Source organism: Chiloscyllium plagiosum, unplaced genomic scaffold (assembly GCF_037043375.1).
Source record: "Chiloscyllium plagiosum isolate Xiang-an unplaced genomic scaffold, Cpla_swu_hap1 HiC_scaffold_25, whole genome shotgun sequence".
Lineage (NCBI taxonomy): Eukaryota > Metazoa > Chordata > Chondrichthyes > Orectolobiformes > Hemiscylliidae > Chiloscyllium > Chiloscyllium plagiosum.
In genome coordinates, this window is record NW_028270163.1 from 55,683,874 (window position 1) to 55,704,145 (window position 20,272).

The 20,272-nt window shown below is 37.8% G+C and overlaps 1 protein-coding gene across 4 annotated transcripts in view; it reads left to right on the forward strand.

The window, feature by feature from the left end:
- Window positions 1–20,272, forward strand: part of LOC122562292 (mitochondrial Rho GTPase 1) — a 98,079-nt gene that overhangs the window by 66,505 nt on the left and 11,302 nt on the right. For 3 of the 4 annotated variants that reach the window (XM_043715098.2, XM_043715099.2, XM_088000754.1), the window contains exons 15-19: window positions 4,013–4,143; window positions 6,286–6,369; window positions 8,658–8,780; window positions 10,041–10,243; window positions 13,002–13,124. In XM_043715098.2, coding sequence (XP_043571033.1) covers window positions 4,013–4,143; window positions 6,286–6,369; window positions 8,658–8,780; window positions 10,041–10,243; window positions 13,002–13,124 — 664 coding nt within the window. The remainder of the gene's footprint in view (window positions 1–4,012; window positions 4,144–6,285; window positions 6,370–8,657; window positions 8,781–10,040; window positions 10,244–13,001; window positions 13,125–20,272) is intronic. The other variant, XM_043715100.2, reaches the window with a different exon arrangement.

The window sequence follows — 20,272 nt, forward strand, 5'->3', positions numbered from 1 at the left end:
CAGTTTGAAAAACTAAAACAACAATAGACAAGAGAAAACAAAGGGAAATGGAAGAATATGGCACAAAAGTCTAAGACACATCAGATCAGAGTCAGATGACACCCTCTCTTTGTGTGCAGCTCAACTGAGCTCAGTTCCCCTACAGCACTTGTGGAATTACCATACTTCATTGTGCATGAATTTCAGCCCCACATAAGTAGTATTGATGTAATAGTCAAATCCATAAATTTAACCTTAATAAAAATCTAAAATGATTGACTTTTACACGAGTATATGGTGTGTACATATTATCTGAATAATTCAAACCGACCTGTTGGCCTGTAAGTTTCTTTGCTGCCCCAACGAGTTCATCAAGTTGTCTGTCATTTATTCTTTATTCTCTCATTGAACGTGGGCTTCATTGGCAGAACCAAGTGAGAAAGCATGGGTCCTGTTCCTGTTCAAGGTCCCTGATTCTATGCCCTCCTCTATCTTTAACCATTGTCTCCATCGTGCATATTGGTTTTTTTTGTATTGGCTTGAATTTATGTTTGACTTATTAATCTGAAGCAAGTATGTCTACAGTGTAATTTTTTCTAATATTGAGCTGATCTTGACAAACTCAAGCATTTTTTTAAACTACCGCCTGTTTTGCATATCATTTTTATGTTTTGATATAGCATCAGTTGTCTGTTTCATTAAAGTTTCTATATTAAGAGTGGAGAGACATTGGCATCTCCACCTTGTTGATACCCTCCTACATTTATTATTTTGCATTGTACACTGAAATACATAACTTTATATTTCAAATTCTTAACTTTTTTGAATGCTATTGAAGTTCTTCTTTCTAACATACAGTAACAGATATTAATTTATAACTAGCTAATTTACTTTGAAGAGGTCTGTAATAAATTTGAAATTTACATAAAATAAATGTAAATTGTAATGAGGGACTATGAGATTAAGCAAATCTTCCTCTCCAGATCTGAAGGGCAGTCATTTTCAACTCAGTGTTAACTCTGAGATGTTATCAAATCTGTTGAGTTTTTCCAGAGCTTTGATTTTGCCTCAGATTTCCAGCCTTTGTGGTATTTTGTTTTTATTTTAGTTAAGCACATCATTTTAATTAAAATGCCATTTATGTGTTTTCTTATTTTTCTTGCCTAAATGGGATGGGTGTCATTCAAATTATGTCTGCGCTTGCTATTATTACATGTGTATGAGGAAATGAATTAAATCTTCCCACCCATCATCCCAGCTAGGTTTTAATGATCCCATTACTGATGATAAAAACCTTTGCTATTACATCTCAATATCATACCACCGGAACAATAGACCTTAAAACCCATCAATCCTGCTCTGCCATTCAATGCAGTCATACTAATCTTGGTTGAACCCTAGCTTCAATTTCCTGCTTCCCATAGCTCTTTATTCCCTGAGATATCAGAAATGTGTCCATTCCAACCTTACTGCTAATGGAATCTGAGTACTATTAATCGGTTCTGCTTAAAAGAGATGCAATGTTTGCTTTTATTCAAGGTATTTTTCCATCTGATGAAAAGCAATGATCATATGGATATAAGTTAGCTCACTGAGCTGGAAGGTTTATCTTCAAATGACATTAGTTTTAGGTTTATTAGTTGCTGTTTAAGCGTGTTGGTAGGTTTGTGGGCTACCATGATGACAAGGGGTCTGAGTAGTCTGGAAGTCATTTCCAGTGTTTCTTTGATGTAAGGTTATGTGGTTATAGAATTTGGTTGTGTTGTTTGGGTCTGCTACATGGATAACACCTTTGTCATCACAAAATGGAACAAATTGGAGGAAACATACGACACCATCAACAATGTCCTTACTGGCATAAAATTCACAAAAGAGGAGAACAACAACAGATTTCCATTCCTAGATGTGACAGTTAAAAGTACAGTAAATGCAGAGCTTCAAACCAGCGTCTACAGAAAAACAACAAACACAGACCAAATACTTACCTTCAGAAGCAATCGTCCCAACACCCACAAATGGAGTTGCGTCAAGACGTTATTTCAATGAGCTACATCACATTGCAGCACCCAAGAACTACAAACAGCAGAAGAAAAATACCTAGACAACGTTTTTGAGAAAAACAGGTACCCAATACGGAGAAACCGCGATTATCCGAAAATCAGATTATCCGAAGGAGATCTAGAGGTCCCGATAGAAACATTACATCAAAAATATGTTTCCAACAGTGATTGCGTCTTTTGTTTAGTGATTTAAACAGGCACCGTCTCCAAATGACTAACAGCCCGCCCCCTCTCCTCACTCTTTCCCTGGAGTTCAACCCCCCCACCCCCACCCCACCTTGCTTCCCCAGATAACCTGTCAAAAAGTTGCAGTGAAAAGGTGGATGTGTGTGTGTACACACTATTTGGAGACTTGACCTCACAAAGGCAGCTGCAGCAGCAGTCTTGGTGTACAGTCCGGCTGCCCCTGAGAGCGGGCGGGGTGAATGGGAATTTGAGGGTGGCATTGGACAGTGGTGGGGGGGTGTTGGATGAGGGTGGGGGGGCAGGGTTGGATGGGGTTCTGGAGGTAGGTGGGGTGCGGTGACTCACGTGCTTTGTGCTGGTGGGTAGGGATGGTGTTGGAAGGGGTTTGGGGGGGGGGCGGGGTCTCGCACGCTGTGTGCTTCTGCAGTCTCCTGAACAGGGAGCAGACTTTAAAAACTCCGAACCCCAGCGGAAAGGCATTGAATCGATTAACCGAATAATCGATTATCCGTGCAAGATAGTCGATTCCTCAGAAACAAACCCAAACAAGCAGATACCCTTGTCACCATGGTAACCCACAAACCTACCAACACGCTTAAACAGCAACTAATGAACTGAAAGGATCTTCAAAGTTTGTGAGAAGATTTGTAGCTCGGGTTCTGTTCGCCGAGCTGAAAGGATCTGTTAGATACTACCAGCAAATCTAACGTCATTTACACAATACCATGCAAGAACTGTGTAAAAACACTGCATTGGATAAACTAGCAGGAAACTTGCCACCAGGACTGATAAACACCAACTGGCCACCAAAAGATACGCCCCACCATCACTAGTTTCCATACATACAGACAAAGAAGGACACCACTTTGACTGGAACAACGCACACATCATGGGACGTCGAAACAAAAACACACACGAGAATTCCTAGAGGCCTGGCATTCTAACCAGAACTCTATCAATAAACACATCGATTTAGATCCCATCTACCTTCCCTTGAGCAAAGCAGAACCGTAAATGACATCACCCACTTTAAGAACCAAGACCTATGAATAGTGAGGCAGGCCATACCACCAGCACTTCACCTGAGACTCTCACTGATGATGTTACCTATTCATGGTGACATACCTTCTGGAAACAACCCTTCTAGTTCAGCGAGCTAACATACATCCATATTATCAACCTGAGCTAGAAATCTTCTCAAAAATCGCTAACAATGATCATTATAAAAATGTGAGCAACGTATTTCAGAAAATTCTAATCTAAACTCTTTAACTGATTACATTACTATTTGCAAGGACTTTATGTAGCATTACAAAACAGCACCATTGAAAGCTTTGGAGACTGAAATTGGAACATCAAATTCGCTTTATAATTTCATTAAACCACTCAATCCCAGAAAATATTAATTTAGTACTGTGGTGCAGATGTTGAGACACCAAAATACCTACTGTAGCTTTCAAACTTTCCTGTATTTGGTAGATTCTGCAAATATTGACCCTTGATATCTCTGTTCCTGCTGCAACGTTTAGACAGAAGACAAAAAATGCTGGAAATCAAAGCAGGTCTTGCACTATCCGTGGAGAGAGAGCAAGCTGATGTTTTGAGTCTAGATGACTGTTCAGAGCTCTGCACTGATTCAAATATCTGCAGAAATGTGCTCCTACAGCATTTAGTCACTTTATACAGCATTGCCTGGAACATATATGTTAGGTGGGAAAGAAAGTGGGATTGCATTTACTCTGAGTGTCTGATAAATGATTTATTAATCAAACTTTATATTCTTGCAGTAACGAGAGATAAGAAACTAGATCTGCAAAAAAAGCAAACACAAAGGAATGTGTTTCAGTGTAATCTTATTGGCATGAAAAACTGTGGCAAAACTGGAATTCTGCAAGGCTTTCTTGGCCGAAATTTAATGGTGAGCACCTTAGAATTTTTAGAGTACTGCATTCCTCCTCTTATTTGCATTTTAATGTGTACAGGTCCTGAAATTCAAATTATTGAACAACTGTCTAGTTTAATGTATTGTAATGTATTAGTAAAAAGAAAATCATTATTAGTTATTAAAGATAACACTACAAAACTATTTATTGAGAACTAAGTACTCATCTAAAATTATATGATCATTCTCTGTAACATTGTACTTTGATAAAATTACCACCTACGTTGCAATGTAATGGTACACAAATCATGCAGATTTTGTGAAAGCATGAAGATTTCTGTACTACTGTATATTGGAATAGTTATAAACCTTTTAAAACATTTTTTGGTGTATCAAAGAGTAATTATGGAGTCACCTTCTATTCATTTTCTACCCATTAGAGCTGTATAACTTTTATTCATTGGTAGCCTCTCGTAGAATATGAAATGGAGATTGAATCTCCTATTCAATTCTTTCCATCCCTCACCCCCGACTCCTAAATTTTTTTTTGCATTTTGTGCTTTCTGGAATGAGACTTTGGGTGCAGGGTGAATATTCAAGGAGTTATTGACCTTTCAAAGTTGAACATTGAGTTATAGATTTCCTGTACCTTGCTCAATATAATTGTCAGAAGGACGCCATAGCAGCATCAGTGACATCTTTATTTCCAACATCAGCCACTTTATTGATCTGAGAACAAGTTATTAAAGTCTGGATTTTGTTTTGATGTTGGATTTTTAGGTCTTTGACTTGAAAGTATTTTTAAAGCCACAGATGTTACACTAAGTCCTAGAGTGTAAAGGTTTTAACCCTCTTCTATACGGGACTATTCAATTTGTAAAGAAATATTTTCAGAACTCCATTTTGCTTCTGGTGGTGGAATTTGATGACACAATAAGAAGATGTCATTGTTCAAGTCTTTAAAATGTTGAAGTATGTAGATAAAAAGCCTCAAGGCACAGTAAATGACAGTGGCACATGCAGGCTTTTCAACCCTGCAAAAGAGTCCTCATACTAACAACTAGAGGTTTCTCCCAAAGTTTTTACAACCGTCCCTCAAACTAATCAAGCGACAGTCTGACATAGTCATTCTCACAGAATCATACGTTATAGCCAGTATCCCAGAGACTAACATTGACATCTCTGGGTATGTACTGTCTCACCAATAGAGCAAATCCAACAGAGATGGTGGTACAATGGAAAACAGGAAGCAGTTGGCCTTGGAGACCTCAACATTTACTCTGGACTTCATGAAATTCCGTAGCATAAGGTCAAATGTGGGCAAGTCAAGTTTCTGCTGATTTCTGCCCCAGCTGATAAATCAGTTTTCTGCCATATTGAACACCACTTGGAGACGTACTGAAGGTGGCAAGGACACTGAATGTACTCTTGGATGGGAACTTGGATGTCCATCATGGAGTGGATTGGCAACATTCTTACTGATTTCTAAGCCCATAACCTCTACAGCATAGAAGGACAAGGGCAGCAGATATATGGAACACCATCACCTGCAAGTCAATCCAAACTAACAAAATCCTGACTTAGAGCCATAATCATCATTCCTTCACTATCACTCCCTCCCTAATAAACACTGTGGGTAAACCTATGCCTCAATAGTTTAAGATGTCAACCACCACCACCACCACCTCAATTAGGGATGGGCAATAAATGCTGGTCTAACCAGCAAATATCCACAGCGTGTGAATGAATAGTAGAAAGACAGAACGTGAAGATTTCTTCCACTTGCTATTAAATATTATAGAATAATTTCCTTTCTCTTAGCTGTGCAAAACATTGAATAAAGATCGGAGTTGAATCTTTGAAAGACCTGAGGAAAAAGCTGATCAGTTTTGGCTGTTTATATTTAGAATATATCTCATGTGTCATCTGGAACCAGGGAGGCTATTTTTCAGTGCTATTAATTTAAGGTGAATGAGGTGGATCAAAATGTTTGTTTAATGCTCTGGAATAAAACAGGAAATATTTTAATACTTTATCTTCCTGTATATATTGGGTTTTTTCACTTATTTAGGCAATTAAATTATGTGAAGTACATTTTTTATATTTAAATCCATTTTTCATATGAGTTGTAACTTTCATCATCTGTGATTAACTGACTTGCTTTGTTCCACTTCACAGAAACAAAAACAGATAAAAGAGGAACACAAGTCACTTTATGCCATAAACACAACCTATGTGTATGGGCAAGAAAAATACTTACTGGTAGGTAATTATGTGAATATGATCAAAATGCACAGCATGTTCACACCTCTTTCCTTCTGTGATCCATGCTATCTTACTTTAGATCCAAAGTCATAATTCTTCACATTTCTGTTTACACCTACAGGAAACATCTTGGGAAGAAAATATTAAATCTATTAAATATTGAACTTTTCACGTAGTGGTTCATTTATTTTCTTGGAAGTTTTGTGATGCTGGTTGTTAAATTTGATTTCTACAATTCTCTAAAATCTTTAAATAGAAGAATGATGTAAGTTTTAATGTTAACTAGCTTTTGAACAAGTGTTCCTGTGAAGGGAGTAGGTTGCAATTAAGTTGACATTGTTTGTTTACTACAAGATACTTTACCTACTTTGTCAGGTGAATTCCTTGGAGAAGCACTTCGTTTATAGCCAGAAAAAGTCAAAGGTGGAAACTTTAACAACTTTTGCATGTACATTTTTGAGGATAATTTCCATCACACTAAGTAATCACCACAATAGTATTTTTGAATTATTATACTGAAAAGCAGCAATTGAACTGACCTGAATTTATCAGTTTAGTTCAGTGGTAATACTAAATCAGTGTCTAAATCAGTTTCAAGTCCCACTCTCTGACTTCAGCAGTTATCCTGGACTAATGTTTTAATACAATTCCCAGATGATAGAACAAAACAAAGCCTAGACTGTCTGTCTCACCATAAATTAGATGGGTGTAACAAAACTGAGGTGACGACCTAGTGCTTTTCTCGCTGGACTGTTAATCCAAAGACCTAGGTAATGTTCTGGGGACCAAGGTTTGAATCCTGACATGGCAGATGGTGGATTTGAATTCAGTAAAAATTTGGGATTCAGAGTCTCATGAATATTGTCAGAAAAACCCATCTATTTCACAAAGGACCTTTTAGAGAAGGAAATTGCCATCCAAATCTGGTTTGGCTATATGTCACTCCAGACCCACAGCAATGTGATAGCTCCTTAACTGCCCATTGAGCAATTAAGGAAAGGTAATAAATACTTGTCCAGCTTGCTATGTCCTCATTCTGTGAATGAATTTTCTTTTTAATTGTTATGTCAAGAAACAACCTGTGCACTTTACTCGGGTATGAGTGTTAACAATGTCCCAATTGTAGACTATAGACTGCATTTCAAGTCTTAGTTGCATCCATCTTTAAATTGTCCCACATAGTCACAACACTGAAATTTATCTGACAATATGGGCATTTCCTTGGTATACATGTCCAAGACACAGTAATCAATTTGGACACCACCATGTGCACTGTCTAGCAGCTGCTACCGCTGTTATTAATGTGTTGTGGTTACAGTGTGGTCTGCATTTTCTGGCTGGTGAATGAATAAGATAGCAGGAGAAGAGGGAGGTGCATTTCAATATTTTTGCAATGTACATCATCATTCACTTTTAGTAATTTGTATATTAACATGCTATTGTCACAGATAACTGTTCAAAAGTAGTAATTTTTCTGTCATGAAAACTGAATATGAGGTTGCATTAAAATAAGCAATTATTTTCCAAATGGAAGTTCTGTTTTCTATTGTTATAGGGTGTTTGTTGATTCTGATTCAGCACAAAGGAAATATTTTACATTTTATTGAAATGGTGCTAACTAGTTTGAATTCAAATGGCATTTCTCTTTAGCTGTTCAACAAAAATATAATCCCAGTCAGGTTATAAATAAGACATTTAAATAAAACTGGTCATGCTATTACAACAGAGATGTGGGAATATTATACTAAATTCAATTTGTTCAAAAATTCAACATTACATTGATGTGTTTAGTTAAACTGCTATTTGCTCATTTACTGAAGTAGGATTCAAACTGTGTTTCACACTGTTTATTTGCATTTTTTTTTTGTTGACTGTATTGAAGCTGCCTTGCTTACCCTCTCTTTAGACTGAAGCCTGCAAACTGCTTTAAACTTTTTTTGCACTTCATTAAATAATTAGTAAAAGATTGACCTAATGTACTCTTTCAAGCATGATAATCAACATTTGTAACCTAGTATTGTATATGGTAATTAAATTCACATGATTTTAACTGTCTACCAGATATGCCAATAAATGGGAACACAAATGCACAAACATTGTTTATTAATTTTCTCATTTAGATATCTCTAGAATTCTAATATTCACGGTTGTACCACAGTTGATGTCATTCTTTGCAGGATTCCTCTTTTAAATTTTCCAGTTTGTGCTTTAAGCTTGCATTTTGTTTTAACAATCTTTTAAACATGAAGACAACTCTAAGTTTGTATTTCTTTTCCTTTTTAAAGCTACATGAAGTTTTGTCTGACTCCGAATTTATTACTGCCTCTGATACCGTTTGTGATGTTGTTTGCTTGGTATATGATGTCAGCAATCCCAAATCATTTGATTATTGTACAAGGATCTTCAAGGTATTTGCAGCATCTAGTTTAAAGATTTGCACAGTGTTTCCTTTCTCTCAGTTTCTCTTTATTTTGTGCATCTGTATGATTGTGACAACAATTTTCTCTACAAAATCTTTACTTTTTTTTCAAATAGTGAATGATAATTGCCAAATTTAATGATCATCCAACAGACTTTGAGAAGTTTTGGACTTGTCTGATATCTTTTGATTTGTGTAACTATCTCTTAATCATGCAAATAGATACTGTGTTTTTAAAAGCAGAAATGGCCAACATTGCATTTGTCACATTTTTCCACATTTGTTCAAAATCTTTACTTGTAGATCCCTTGGTGGGTTGCCTTCCTCTATTACTCTAACCTCCTCCAGTCCTTTCTCGGTCCTTGAGTTTTTGACTATGGAGCATCCAAGTTCCTCCTCTTGGTGGCAGGACCTTTAGTAACTCGTGTTAAGGTCTGAAACCTTCTTCCTAAATATTTCCAAATTTCTATCCTCTGATCTGACATCTAACTGTGTAGCATTGCAATATCTTTCTACAATAAAACTGCTACGCAAGAGTAAATTGTTGATGAAAAGTTCAGACCTTGCTATATTTTGCTGTGCTGAACCTAGTTTCCTGACTAAGGTTGCAGACAGTTTCATTAATATTACATATTATTTGAGAAGACCTGCTCAAGAGATTCCAGACAGATGAAAGGGCATACCAGCTTTCATATGTTTATTTACCAGTTTGTTGCACAGTGTCTTTTTTTCATGTGTATTTTATCTTATCAACTAAACAATACAACAATGCCTGATACCCAAATGTACAATTAAAAATATGATTACATTTTTGCCCTTGAACAACTTGATGGAAGTATTACCAATAGGGTTCTGTTTCAATGTACAATATGTTGAGTTGTAGCATACATTTTGCACGTGCGATTTTATACCCTCTGTATCTGATCTGTTGGAGTTGTGGCAATGTGTACTTCCTCATTGGGAAAATATAGAAAAGTAACTGCTCATGTACATATCAATCAAGTAGGACTGTAAATGATGGCATTGACAAGGAGCAAATCATCAGAGGAACTATGTATGATGAGACGGTGCTAAGAAAAGATATGTTTATAATTTCTCTAAAGTAAGTCCTTTAAAACCATTATTGGAACCTTAATCCAGTTCACTCGAAAGCTATTTCTAAACTTATCACAAAAAAATTGTTAATAAATATTAATTTGTCGTCGTAGCTGACACTGCAACTAATGGAAATTTTTTTTTATTTTTGTAGCAACATTTCATTGATAGCAAAACACCATGTATTATTGTAGCTGCAAAGTCTGATCTGCATGAAGCTAAACAGGATCACAGCATTTCTCCCATTGAGTTCTGCAACAAACACAAAATGCCACCACCTCAAAGTTATACTTGCAACAGTGTCGGCACACCAAGCAAAGACTTCTTTGTCAAAGTGACTACCATAGCCATGTATCCGTAAGTACAGGGCATCAAGCCAGTACAGTCTTGCATGAGTTGTGTTAAGATTTGCATGGATCACCATCATTAACTGCAGTTTGAAGCAATATTTTAGAGGGTAATCTGAGATAATAACAGGAAAATATTCTGCAATTATGAAAGAAATCATAGTATGGTGACAACACAGAAGGTGGCCAGTTGGCCTGATAGGACTGACAGTTCTGGGGAAAAGCTGATATTCTATATATATTATATACTCCCCATTTATGCCCTATAGCTCTGCAAATTTTCTGTCTCAGATGGTTATTGAATTCTCTTTAAGGCCTCAGCGAATAACAACTTAAAATATTCTCAGAAGAGCCACATGTTAATTTTTTAAAAATGTATTTGTAAAGCAACCAATGGTTGGACAGTATGGCCAAATGTCAGCACAAGGCAGAGGTGTTGGGATTAAGTTTACACTGTAGATGCAGTGATAGTGTTAAAGCTGGGCCAATTGTTTGCACTGATAGTCTCCCTTAATTTGGGCTGCTCAAATTATCATACTCTCAGGCTTGCATCCCTTGCCTGATTAGTTTTCTAATTTTAGTATTTCCTCCTCAAGCATATGCAGAGAAAGTTGGTCAGTCTATCTTTTGAAGTCTCCCTTTTTTCATATTGTATTCTCAATAATACTTTTCTGCTAGTGTTTTGCTTGAAAAGTACAAGCACCTAGACTGAATAAAAGCTGCCTATACAGCTATGATTATCATTTCTGGTGGTTTCAGTTGAATGATGGGAAGCTAATCAGAATATGATCTTTCCATGGAGAAACATTGGCTCCATTGCACTTGCAAAATGAATTTCAAGAAAATGTGTAGGAAAATATCGAATTTATTGGGCAAAATTATTCTAATGCATATGTCAAACAAAAATAAGTTTCCATCATGGGGCTCTCTTGACCCTCATAGGTTTAAAGTAAAAGCAAGTTATTCTTAGAACTGAAATATGCTGATGGATTTCATCTTAGGGTCTTAAAAGGAAGTAGCTAGTGAGATTGTTTATGCATTTTAATTTTCCAAAGCTCACTAGGTTTGGAGAAGATTCTTTTAGATTGAAAAATAGCTAATGTAACTGTTCAAAAAGGAATGGAGGCAAAAAGCAGGGAGCTATAACTATATTCACTTAGCTTAACATCTCTCATAGCATACATATTAAAGTTAGTATCAAAACTGTTAGTGTCCTAATGCATGAATCACAGGAGGTTATTATGCTAGTACTGCAAGTAATCAGGAAGGATGATAAAATGTCATGTTTTATTGCAAGGGGAATTGAGTTTGAGTAGGGAAGTTATGCTTCACTTTTGCAGGGCATTGGTGAGTCTGTAACTCGAGTACTGAATAGAAGACTGGTCACATTCTTGTAGCAGGATGTTAATGTATCAGAAACAGTTTAGAGAAGGTTTATTAGACAAATGCCAGGAATGATCACGTTGCCTTACGAGGAGAAGCTCGACAGACGAGGCCGGTAGCCTCTAACATTTAGAAGGGTTAGATGAGATTTAATTGAAATCAGAAACAGAAATTGCTGGAAAAACTCAGCAAGTTCGGGAGCATTTGTGGAAAGCAAGCTGAAGTAACATTTTGAGTCCAGTAAACCGTCTTTAGAGGATCCTGAGTGGACTCCATTTAAAATAGAGATAAAGAAACCTCTTTTTTTTCCCTGAGGGTTTAGTCTTTGGAATTCCCTTCCTCAAAAGACAAGAGTACAGAGTCTTTAAATATTTTTTGAGACAGAAGTAGATAGATTCTTGATTACCATGGAGATGAACGATGATCAGAGTTATACAGGAATGCAGAGATTAGATTAAAATCAGATCAGACATAATTCTATGGAATGACTGAACAGGGTCAAAGAGCCAGCTGATCTACTTGTGTTTCTTTTAGATATATATTGCCAGTGTTTTCTTTGCACTGGGTACTTATTCATCGGACAATTTTGGACCTGATTTTTTCTAAACATAATAGATTGGAGAGACTGGAGCTAAGTGTGAGCCCCTCCGAGGAACAGACCTGTCCCAGTCAAACCTGATGGACTGCTCACTGCACTGCATGCAAATTAAACAAAATAGAATATGCTGTCGTTGGCATTCCGTTATTCTGGAACATTTCTATTTTATAATCTCTCAATCCAATTTATTTGCTGTATTATAAGGACAGTCTAAAATATTGCTTCCTTTAGGATGTGATGGAATTAAGTGCATGCAGGTGACTTCTGATATATGTAATAACTGCAGGCTGTTGACAGTATGACAGCTGGCACTCGTACATTCATAGTTTAATTACTTGAACTCCTCTATAATGCAGATTTTTCTTTTCTTAAATAGGTAAAACATTACAAAATATATCTTGACCTCAGCTGAGAATGGCAGACAGTAATGCACTAGATTATTACAAAGGCTTGGTATTATTTTCTTTCATATGCAGTAAACTGGACCTGCTGCAGTTGCATATTATCTTTTAAACACAACAAAAATAAAATTATTGTATGACACACATGCTTTTAATGTTCTTTATCATCATTGTATCTGTTCTTACAAGTAAGATTTGCTTCCTCTGCTCATGTAGGATTGTAGCATGTTATGTGTTCTCCCCATGGCAACTTGCTGAAATGTGTTCAGAAGTGGCATTGGACATTTGGTACCTTTGCAAGTGATTTACAAGAATGGTGTGAATCTGAATTTTTTTTAACTTTGTAAGCAGAGACTCAATTGCCTTACTTCTGTGTGTTTTCGCAGCCATGCCCGGTTACGCTGTTTATGTACCTGCAACAGGTGTTCATTTTGCATCTGTCAGAACTTCCTCAACTCAGACTTGCTGCAATCTGTAAAGACCAAATTCTTCACTGCAGTTCTTAACAGGTTCTTCATTTTATTTACTGGGTTTCAGAAGGTTTTTTCAAATTGTTTTTCATTGGTGGGTGGGAGAGGAGTAACCTTCAAAGTCAGCTTCACTCAGCATATCCACTGAATTATTTACATTTTCAAGATATTTATTAATAGGGATTTTAAAAGTCTTTACTGGGGGAAAAAATCCTTTGAAGCCCTTTGCCCTCACATGCAAGAATAATGGTGGCCATTGAAATGCATATTTCAACATGATTACTGAATGGTGTTCTTTTAATATATATTCCACTCTTTATCTGGTGTTCTTACCAATAATTGGCTGGCAAGTCTGAAAAGTCTATCTGTTGAAGGAAGGATATAACATATATTGAGCAAATATGTTGTCAGTAGGAAGGTAGCTGAATTTATTCTGTATTATAGTCACCTGCGCAACGAAATACTTCGTACCTGTCACTGTGTGCAGAATAATGTTATTAGTTTCTCATAAGTAGGTAGTTAGATCATAAGATGCTGTTTTTCAGGTACCAATATATATTGGCCTAAGTGTGGATGCATTGCCAACTTTTTAATTGTTAAAAAGAACTCTGTTGTTCCTTCATGTCTCTAATGATCCAAGTGTCACATATAGGCATAATTAATATCTACTGCTTTCCTCAATTCCAGAGTGCTGAGAGTTGGCAATACAACGGTAGTAATCATTTAAAACATTATAATTTAAGAATCTCCAACTTTTGTCTCTTTGTCAAAATTGTTACTTTGCTTTATGGAGATGCACGATGAGGGAAAGAGTGTTGTTCCAAAATCTAAGTTTCAAGTTTTCAATTTAAAAGAAGCTTAATAGGTATTCCTTTTTTTCTAAATCTCCCCTCAGGATTGTTGAGATGATGCATATAAGACAGTGTCCTTGATCAGGCATTTTTAAATCTCTGGTAGTGTGTGTTTCTTCAGAGCTTTCCAGATGAGAATACTTGCAAAATATTAGTAATGTATACAGTGCTTGTTAAATATCACCTTATCTTATCTCTAAGAAATACCAAATTTGTTCACAAACTGCTTTGCCATATAGCATTCTACAAATTTCAAATTGAATGGCCATTTGGCGAGACTTCATAAACAGCAGTAAGATAAATGACGAGTTGATCAGTTTGGTGATGTTGACCAAGAAAAAAGGAGTTTCCCAGTACGACATACAAATGCACAAATCAACAAATCAAGATCACACATAGTCTATTGAACTGATATTGTTGTGTTCTGAATTCCATATTCCATCTCTTCTCCACCCCCCCCCCCCCCCCCCGCCCAAAATAACTATAGATTCTGAAATGAAAATAGAAAATTCTGGAGAAATGTAACAGATCTGGCACTACCTGTGGAAAAAGAAGTAGAGTTAATGTTTCGAGTCTAATCCGACTCTTCAAAATAGGTCTCTGCAGTGTGAGCCTTTATCATATGCTGAAGTACAGGAATGGGACTTGAACCCAATTCCTCTGACTCAGTATTTCTTCATAAACTGTATTATAGATTAACGGACTTTGAGCGAACTTAAGTATTACTGAAAAACACACATTTTGTCAAAGCTCTTTGTATTGCATTCGTCAGAACAATTCACAAAAGTACCAATTGAAATGGGCCTTTTGGCCTACGATGTTGTGCTGAACATGATGACAAATTAAATTAATCCCTTGTGCCTGTCCTTGATCCATATCCCTCCATTCCTTGCTTAAGCATGTGCTTATCTAAAAGTTCCTTAAATCCACCTGTCACATCATCATCCCTGGCAGCGTGTCCAAACTCTCACCACACTGTGTTTTTAAAAAAAACCTTGCCCCTCACATCTGCTTTGAACTTTCCCCCTCTCACCTTAAATGCATGCCCTCTAGTATTAGACATTTCAACTTGGGGGAAAAATGATATGACTGTCAAACCAGTCTATGCATCTCATAATTTTATAAAGTTAAAAATCACACAACACCAGGTTATAGTCCAACAGGTTTAATTGGAAGCACACTAGCTTTCGGAGCGACACTCCTTCGTCGCTCCGAAAGCTAGTGTGCTTCCAATTAAACCTGTTGGACTATAACCTGGTGTTGTGTGATTTTTAACTTTGTACACCCCAGTCCAACACCGGCATCTCCGAATCATAATTTTATATACTTCTATAAAGACTCCCCTCAGCCTCCAATGCTCCACGGAAAACAACTCAAGTTTTTTCTAGCCTCGTCTTATAGCTCATACCCTTCAATCCAGGTAGCATCCTGGTAAACCTCTTCTGCACCCTCTCCAAAGCCTCCAGATCCTTTCTGTAATGTGGCTACCAGAATTGGACTATAACCTGGTGTTGCGTGATTTTTAACTCTGTACTTTCCTGACCATCTTATCTGCTTGCGTGGCCACTTCAGACAATCGGGTTGTCTGAAACCAAACCAAACCAAACCATTCACTCTGCCTTGGTTTGACGATATCCTCATCGAGCATGGTCTCCACCTCCATCTGGATCTGTCTCGCTTTGAAAGGATTAAGCTTAAAGGGGTGTTGTTTTATCGGAGCAATATTCCCTACTTCATGTACAATAGCATTAGTCCTCCCCATCTGATTCTTATACTGCAGTAACAAATCTTGCAACTACATTCTATGCTCATGAGACAGGTAATTTACTAACCTATCCCACTCTTCAAGGACTTCTGCATTTTTAAAATATTTTGAGGCACATCAAAATCCACATCCTCTGGATTTGATTCCTCGCTCTGCGGGGCAGTAACTAATATGTGTTTCTCTAGTTCTTTCTCTCTAGTATAATATGATTTCAACCTGTTCACATGACATGCCCGATACCATTTTTTTTTGATCTGGCATCTTTACCAGACAGGTCTCAACTTTTTCTCCAATTTGATAGGGACCACTAAACTTGGCTGTGAAGGCATCTCCTATAACTGGTAACAGTACTAACATGTCATCCCCTCGGGAAAACATGTCTCAGAGTCTCAGCTTTTATCTGCCACCAGCTTCACTCTACACTGTGCCTTCATTAGGTGCTGTTTAGCCCATTCACCACTTCGATTTCATCTTTCCCTCACCTCTGATATGTAATCCAAGTGTGAGATCTCCGACTGTGGTCCTGTCAATTTTTCTTTAATTAATTTCAAAGGGCCCCTCACTTAATGCTCAAATATTAACTTGAAGGGAGTGAACTGAGTAGATTCATTTGGGGCATCTCTAATGGCAAACAATGTGAATAGGATAGCTATATCCCAATCATTCGGGTAATGCTGACAGTATGTTCTCAACATGGTCTTCAAGGTCTGATGTCACCTTTCTCATGCTCCCTAGTAGCCCAGACCCTAACTTTGCTAGTTGTTTTAAGCAGGTGTCAAGTGGATATTCCAGGAAAGAATCAGCTGGTGAAACCACTTAGTTTTAAACAAAACAGAATTTATTTACAGGATTACTGAATGAAACACAAACAACAGAGAACAGAATACCGAATAACCTATTCTATGTGAAAACCTAGCAGACTATCCCAACATAATGATGCTGTTCCAAATATTTGCAACAATCCCCATAAACACCCCTTGACTCAAAAGGAAAAGTCAAACACAGGTTCTTAAAGGATAGAAGTCAGACAGAGAGAGTATGAGAGAGAGAGAGTACTAGCCTGGACCTGCTTCTTTGGGTCCAGCAGCCTTTCTTTTCCTACTCCTGCTAAAACCAAACCAAACCAGAGTAAAGTTGAGCTGGAGAACTGGCCACACCCCTTTCATTGTACAAGTGTTTTGTTTTAACTTGAAAGCCTTCTGCCTGAGGCAGTCTCTGTTAGCTATTCTCAAACTGGCCCAAAAACCCTTCAACCACGACACTTCTTTTTGGAGTCTCTGTCGTTTATGACCTCTCTGAAAAAACAGCCAAGGATTGCATAACTTTGTTAAAGAAGCAGCTTCGTCACAGTAGGCGAGCCAATTCTGAATCCATGTGACCAAGTCATTGTGAATCCTTTGCATCTGGATAAGCCGACTGTGAGAGACCTTGTCAAACGCCTTAATAAAATCCGTGTATGCAGCATGGATTTTTACTCCTGAAAATGTCCAGCCTACTTCTAATTATTTTGAAAGAGTGAGATACCTTAAAAGGTTGAACAACAGTGAAGTTAGTTGTTTCACATGTTACTGTGCAATAGCAATGCAGGATGTTACCATCAAGCTAAAAGGGTATTCTATTACACAAATGGGTCATGTGGTATAAGAATTTCATTGCTGGTGTAATGTCGGAAACGGAGGCTATACATTCTAGAGATTGATGGATTGTGTCAAACAGCATGTCCCTTTAAGTTGTTCAGAACAAGAAAGGTATTAACTGTATCCTACCAGCCTGCACCTGCAAAAGGATCCAGCACAACGATCAACATTAAATGCAATTTTGCAACTGGACATCATTTACTGGATAATCCTAAGTATGCAAAGAATATTCTTGACAATCAGTTGACCAATCAGTGTGGGAAAATTTGTGTTGTTGGAAACAACATTTACTAATACACAGGGCCCTGTTTTTTGCAAAACAAACACATTGCGGATTCATTGGTCGGGGGACTTTCCGAAGATATCAGTCAACCTACCTGGTTTAAACTTTAAACAAAGCCTGACAGTTATGTTAATCAGTATTGATCGGTGTGTTCTCCATGATTGCTTGAGGCACTATCGGCTGTCTACTGTCATGCAGTATAAATGTTGGCTTTCCACTTGAATTGATAGTCTTGTTAATTGTCCTGATGAGTTCAAAATAAAAGCTTTGACAGAATGTGACCTTTTTTCAGTGAGACATAGGTTATGTACTATCAAATGATTATTTGAGTAAAGTTCCTCTATCTTTCCTTTTTTTTAAATTGCCAATTCTACAGCTTAAAACTTGAGATGAGTCAGTATATTTTTCTGCTTGCCTAACATTTACGATTACTTATTGCTAGATTAATGTTAAAGTTGGTGCTTTAATACTATGCCTCCTAAAAGTTTTACAATAACTGCTCAGTATATTATTGAAGCTGATCAAATGTAGGTCCATGTATTACCAAATAATGAACATGTAGTTTGAATTGACACAACTTTTATTGTTGTACATTCTTGTACATGTAATTTGGGCAAAGTGATGGTCCACTGAAATGGAAGCTATTTGAAAACAGAATGAGGTGCTAGTGATGGAGAAGCTGGTGATTATTTGACTAGCAATTCAGTTGGATACAGGAACTATATATAAAAGGCATATTTTCATACCGAAACCATACACACTTGAAAAGATGTGCTGTCATTATTCATGTACCTAATCACTTTTTGCTCGTGAATATTTGCTGTGTATGTATGTGTCATTCATAAACTGACCACTGCCATCTAACAATCCTGCTCATAACTATGCTATGATCATGTTTTAAGTATACAATTCAGCAGCCCCCTATCCCTTCCCCTTCCTGTTGCCTGTCCCAAAGGTTTTGGATGTTTTGGGGTGTAGAGACATCATTGGAGCATTGTAATTTATTGCCCAGAAGTTGCAAATGTAAAACAGAGGTACCATAATCTCTCCCTTCAGTGGATTTAATTAAAAGTTTATATAGGTTGATGAGTGAATATGTGAAGTTATAATTTGGGTGGAACTTGGCACCGTTGTGATGATACATTTTGTTCAAGTTTTAAAAAAATAAGATCTTGATAGTCAATACATCTTGTACTTGAATTGTGATTCAGGCTACTTATTCTCTTTTTTTCTAGTGCTCAAATTTAATTTCGAATCTGGCCAAAAAGTGTTCACTTAGAACATAGAACATAGAAAAATACAGCGCAGTACAGGCCCTTTGGCCCTCGATGTTGCGCCGATCCAAGCCCACCTAACCTACACTAGCCCACTATCCTCCATATGCCTATCCAATGTCCGTTTAAATGCCCATAAAGAGGGAGAGTCCACCACTGCTACTGGCAGGGCATTCCATGAACTCACAACTCGCTGAGGAAAGAATCTACCCCTAACATTTGTCCTATACCTACCACCCCTTAATTTAAAGCTATGCCCCCTCGTAATAGCTGACTCCATGCGTGGAAAAGGTTCTCATGGTCAACCCTATCTAAACCCCTAATCATCTTGTACATCTCTATCAAGTCACCCCTAAACCTTCTTTTCTCCAATGAAAACAGCCCCAAGTGCCTCCGCCTTTCCTCATACGATCTTCCTACCATACCAGGCAACCTCCTTGCACCCGTTCCAGTGCCTCCACATCCTTCCTATAGTATGGCGACCAAAACTGCACACAATACTCCAGATGCAGCCGCACCAGCCTTATACAACTGCAACATAACCTCAGGGCTCCGGAACTCAATTCCTCTACCAATAAAAGCCAGTACGCCATATGCCTTCTTCACCGCACTATTTACCTGGGTGGCAACTTTCAGAGATCTGTGTACATGGACACCAAGATCCCTCTACTCATCCACACTACCAAGCATCCGACCATTAGCCCAGTACCCCGTCTTTTTATTACTCTTACCAAAGTGAATCACCTCACACTTACCCACATTGAACTCCGTTTGCCACCTTACTACCCAGCTCTGCAACTTATCTATATCCCGCTGTAACCTGACACATCCTTCCTCACTGTCAACAACTCCTCCGACTTTCGTATCATCCGCAAACTTGCTCACCCAACCTTCTAGCCCCTCCTCCAGGTCATTTCTAAAAATGACAAACAGCAATGGTCCCAAAACAGATCCTTGCGGAACACCGCTAGTAACTGCACTCCAAGATGAACCTTTACCATCAACTACTACCCTCTGTCTTCTTCCAGCCAGCCAATTCCTAATCCAAACCTCCAACTCGCCCTCAATGCCATACCTCCGTATTTTTTTGCAGTAGCCTACCATGGGGAATCTTATCAAACGCCTTACTAAAATCCATATACACCACATCTACCGCTTTACCCCCGTCTACTTCCTTAGTCACCTTCTCAAAGAATTCAATAAGGTTTGTGAGGCACGACCTGCCCTTCACAAAACCATGCTGACTATCCTTGATCACATTATTCCTATCCAGATGTTCATAAATCCTATCCCTTACAATTCTCTCTAAGACTTTGCCCACAACCGAAGTGAGACTCACCGGCCTATAGTTACTAGGGTTATCCCTACTCCCCTTCT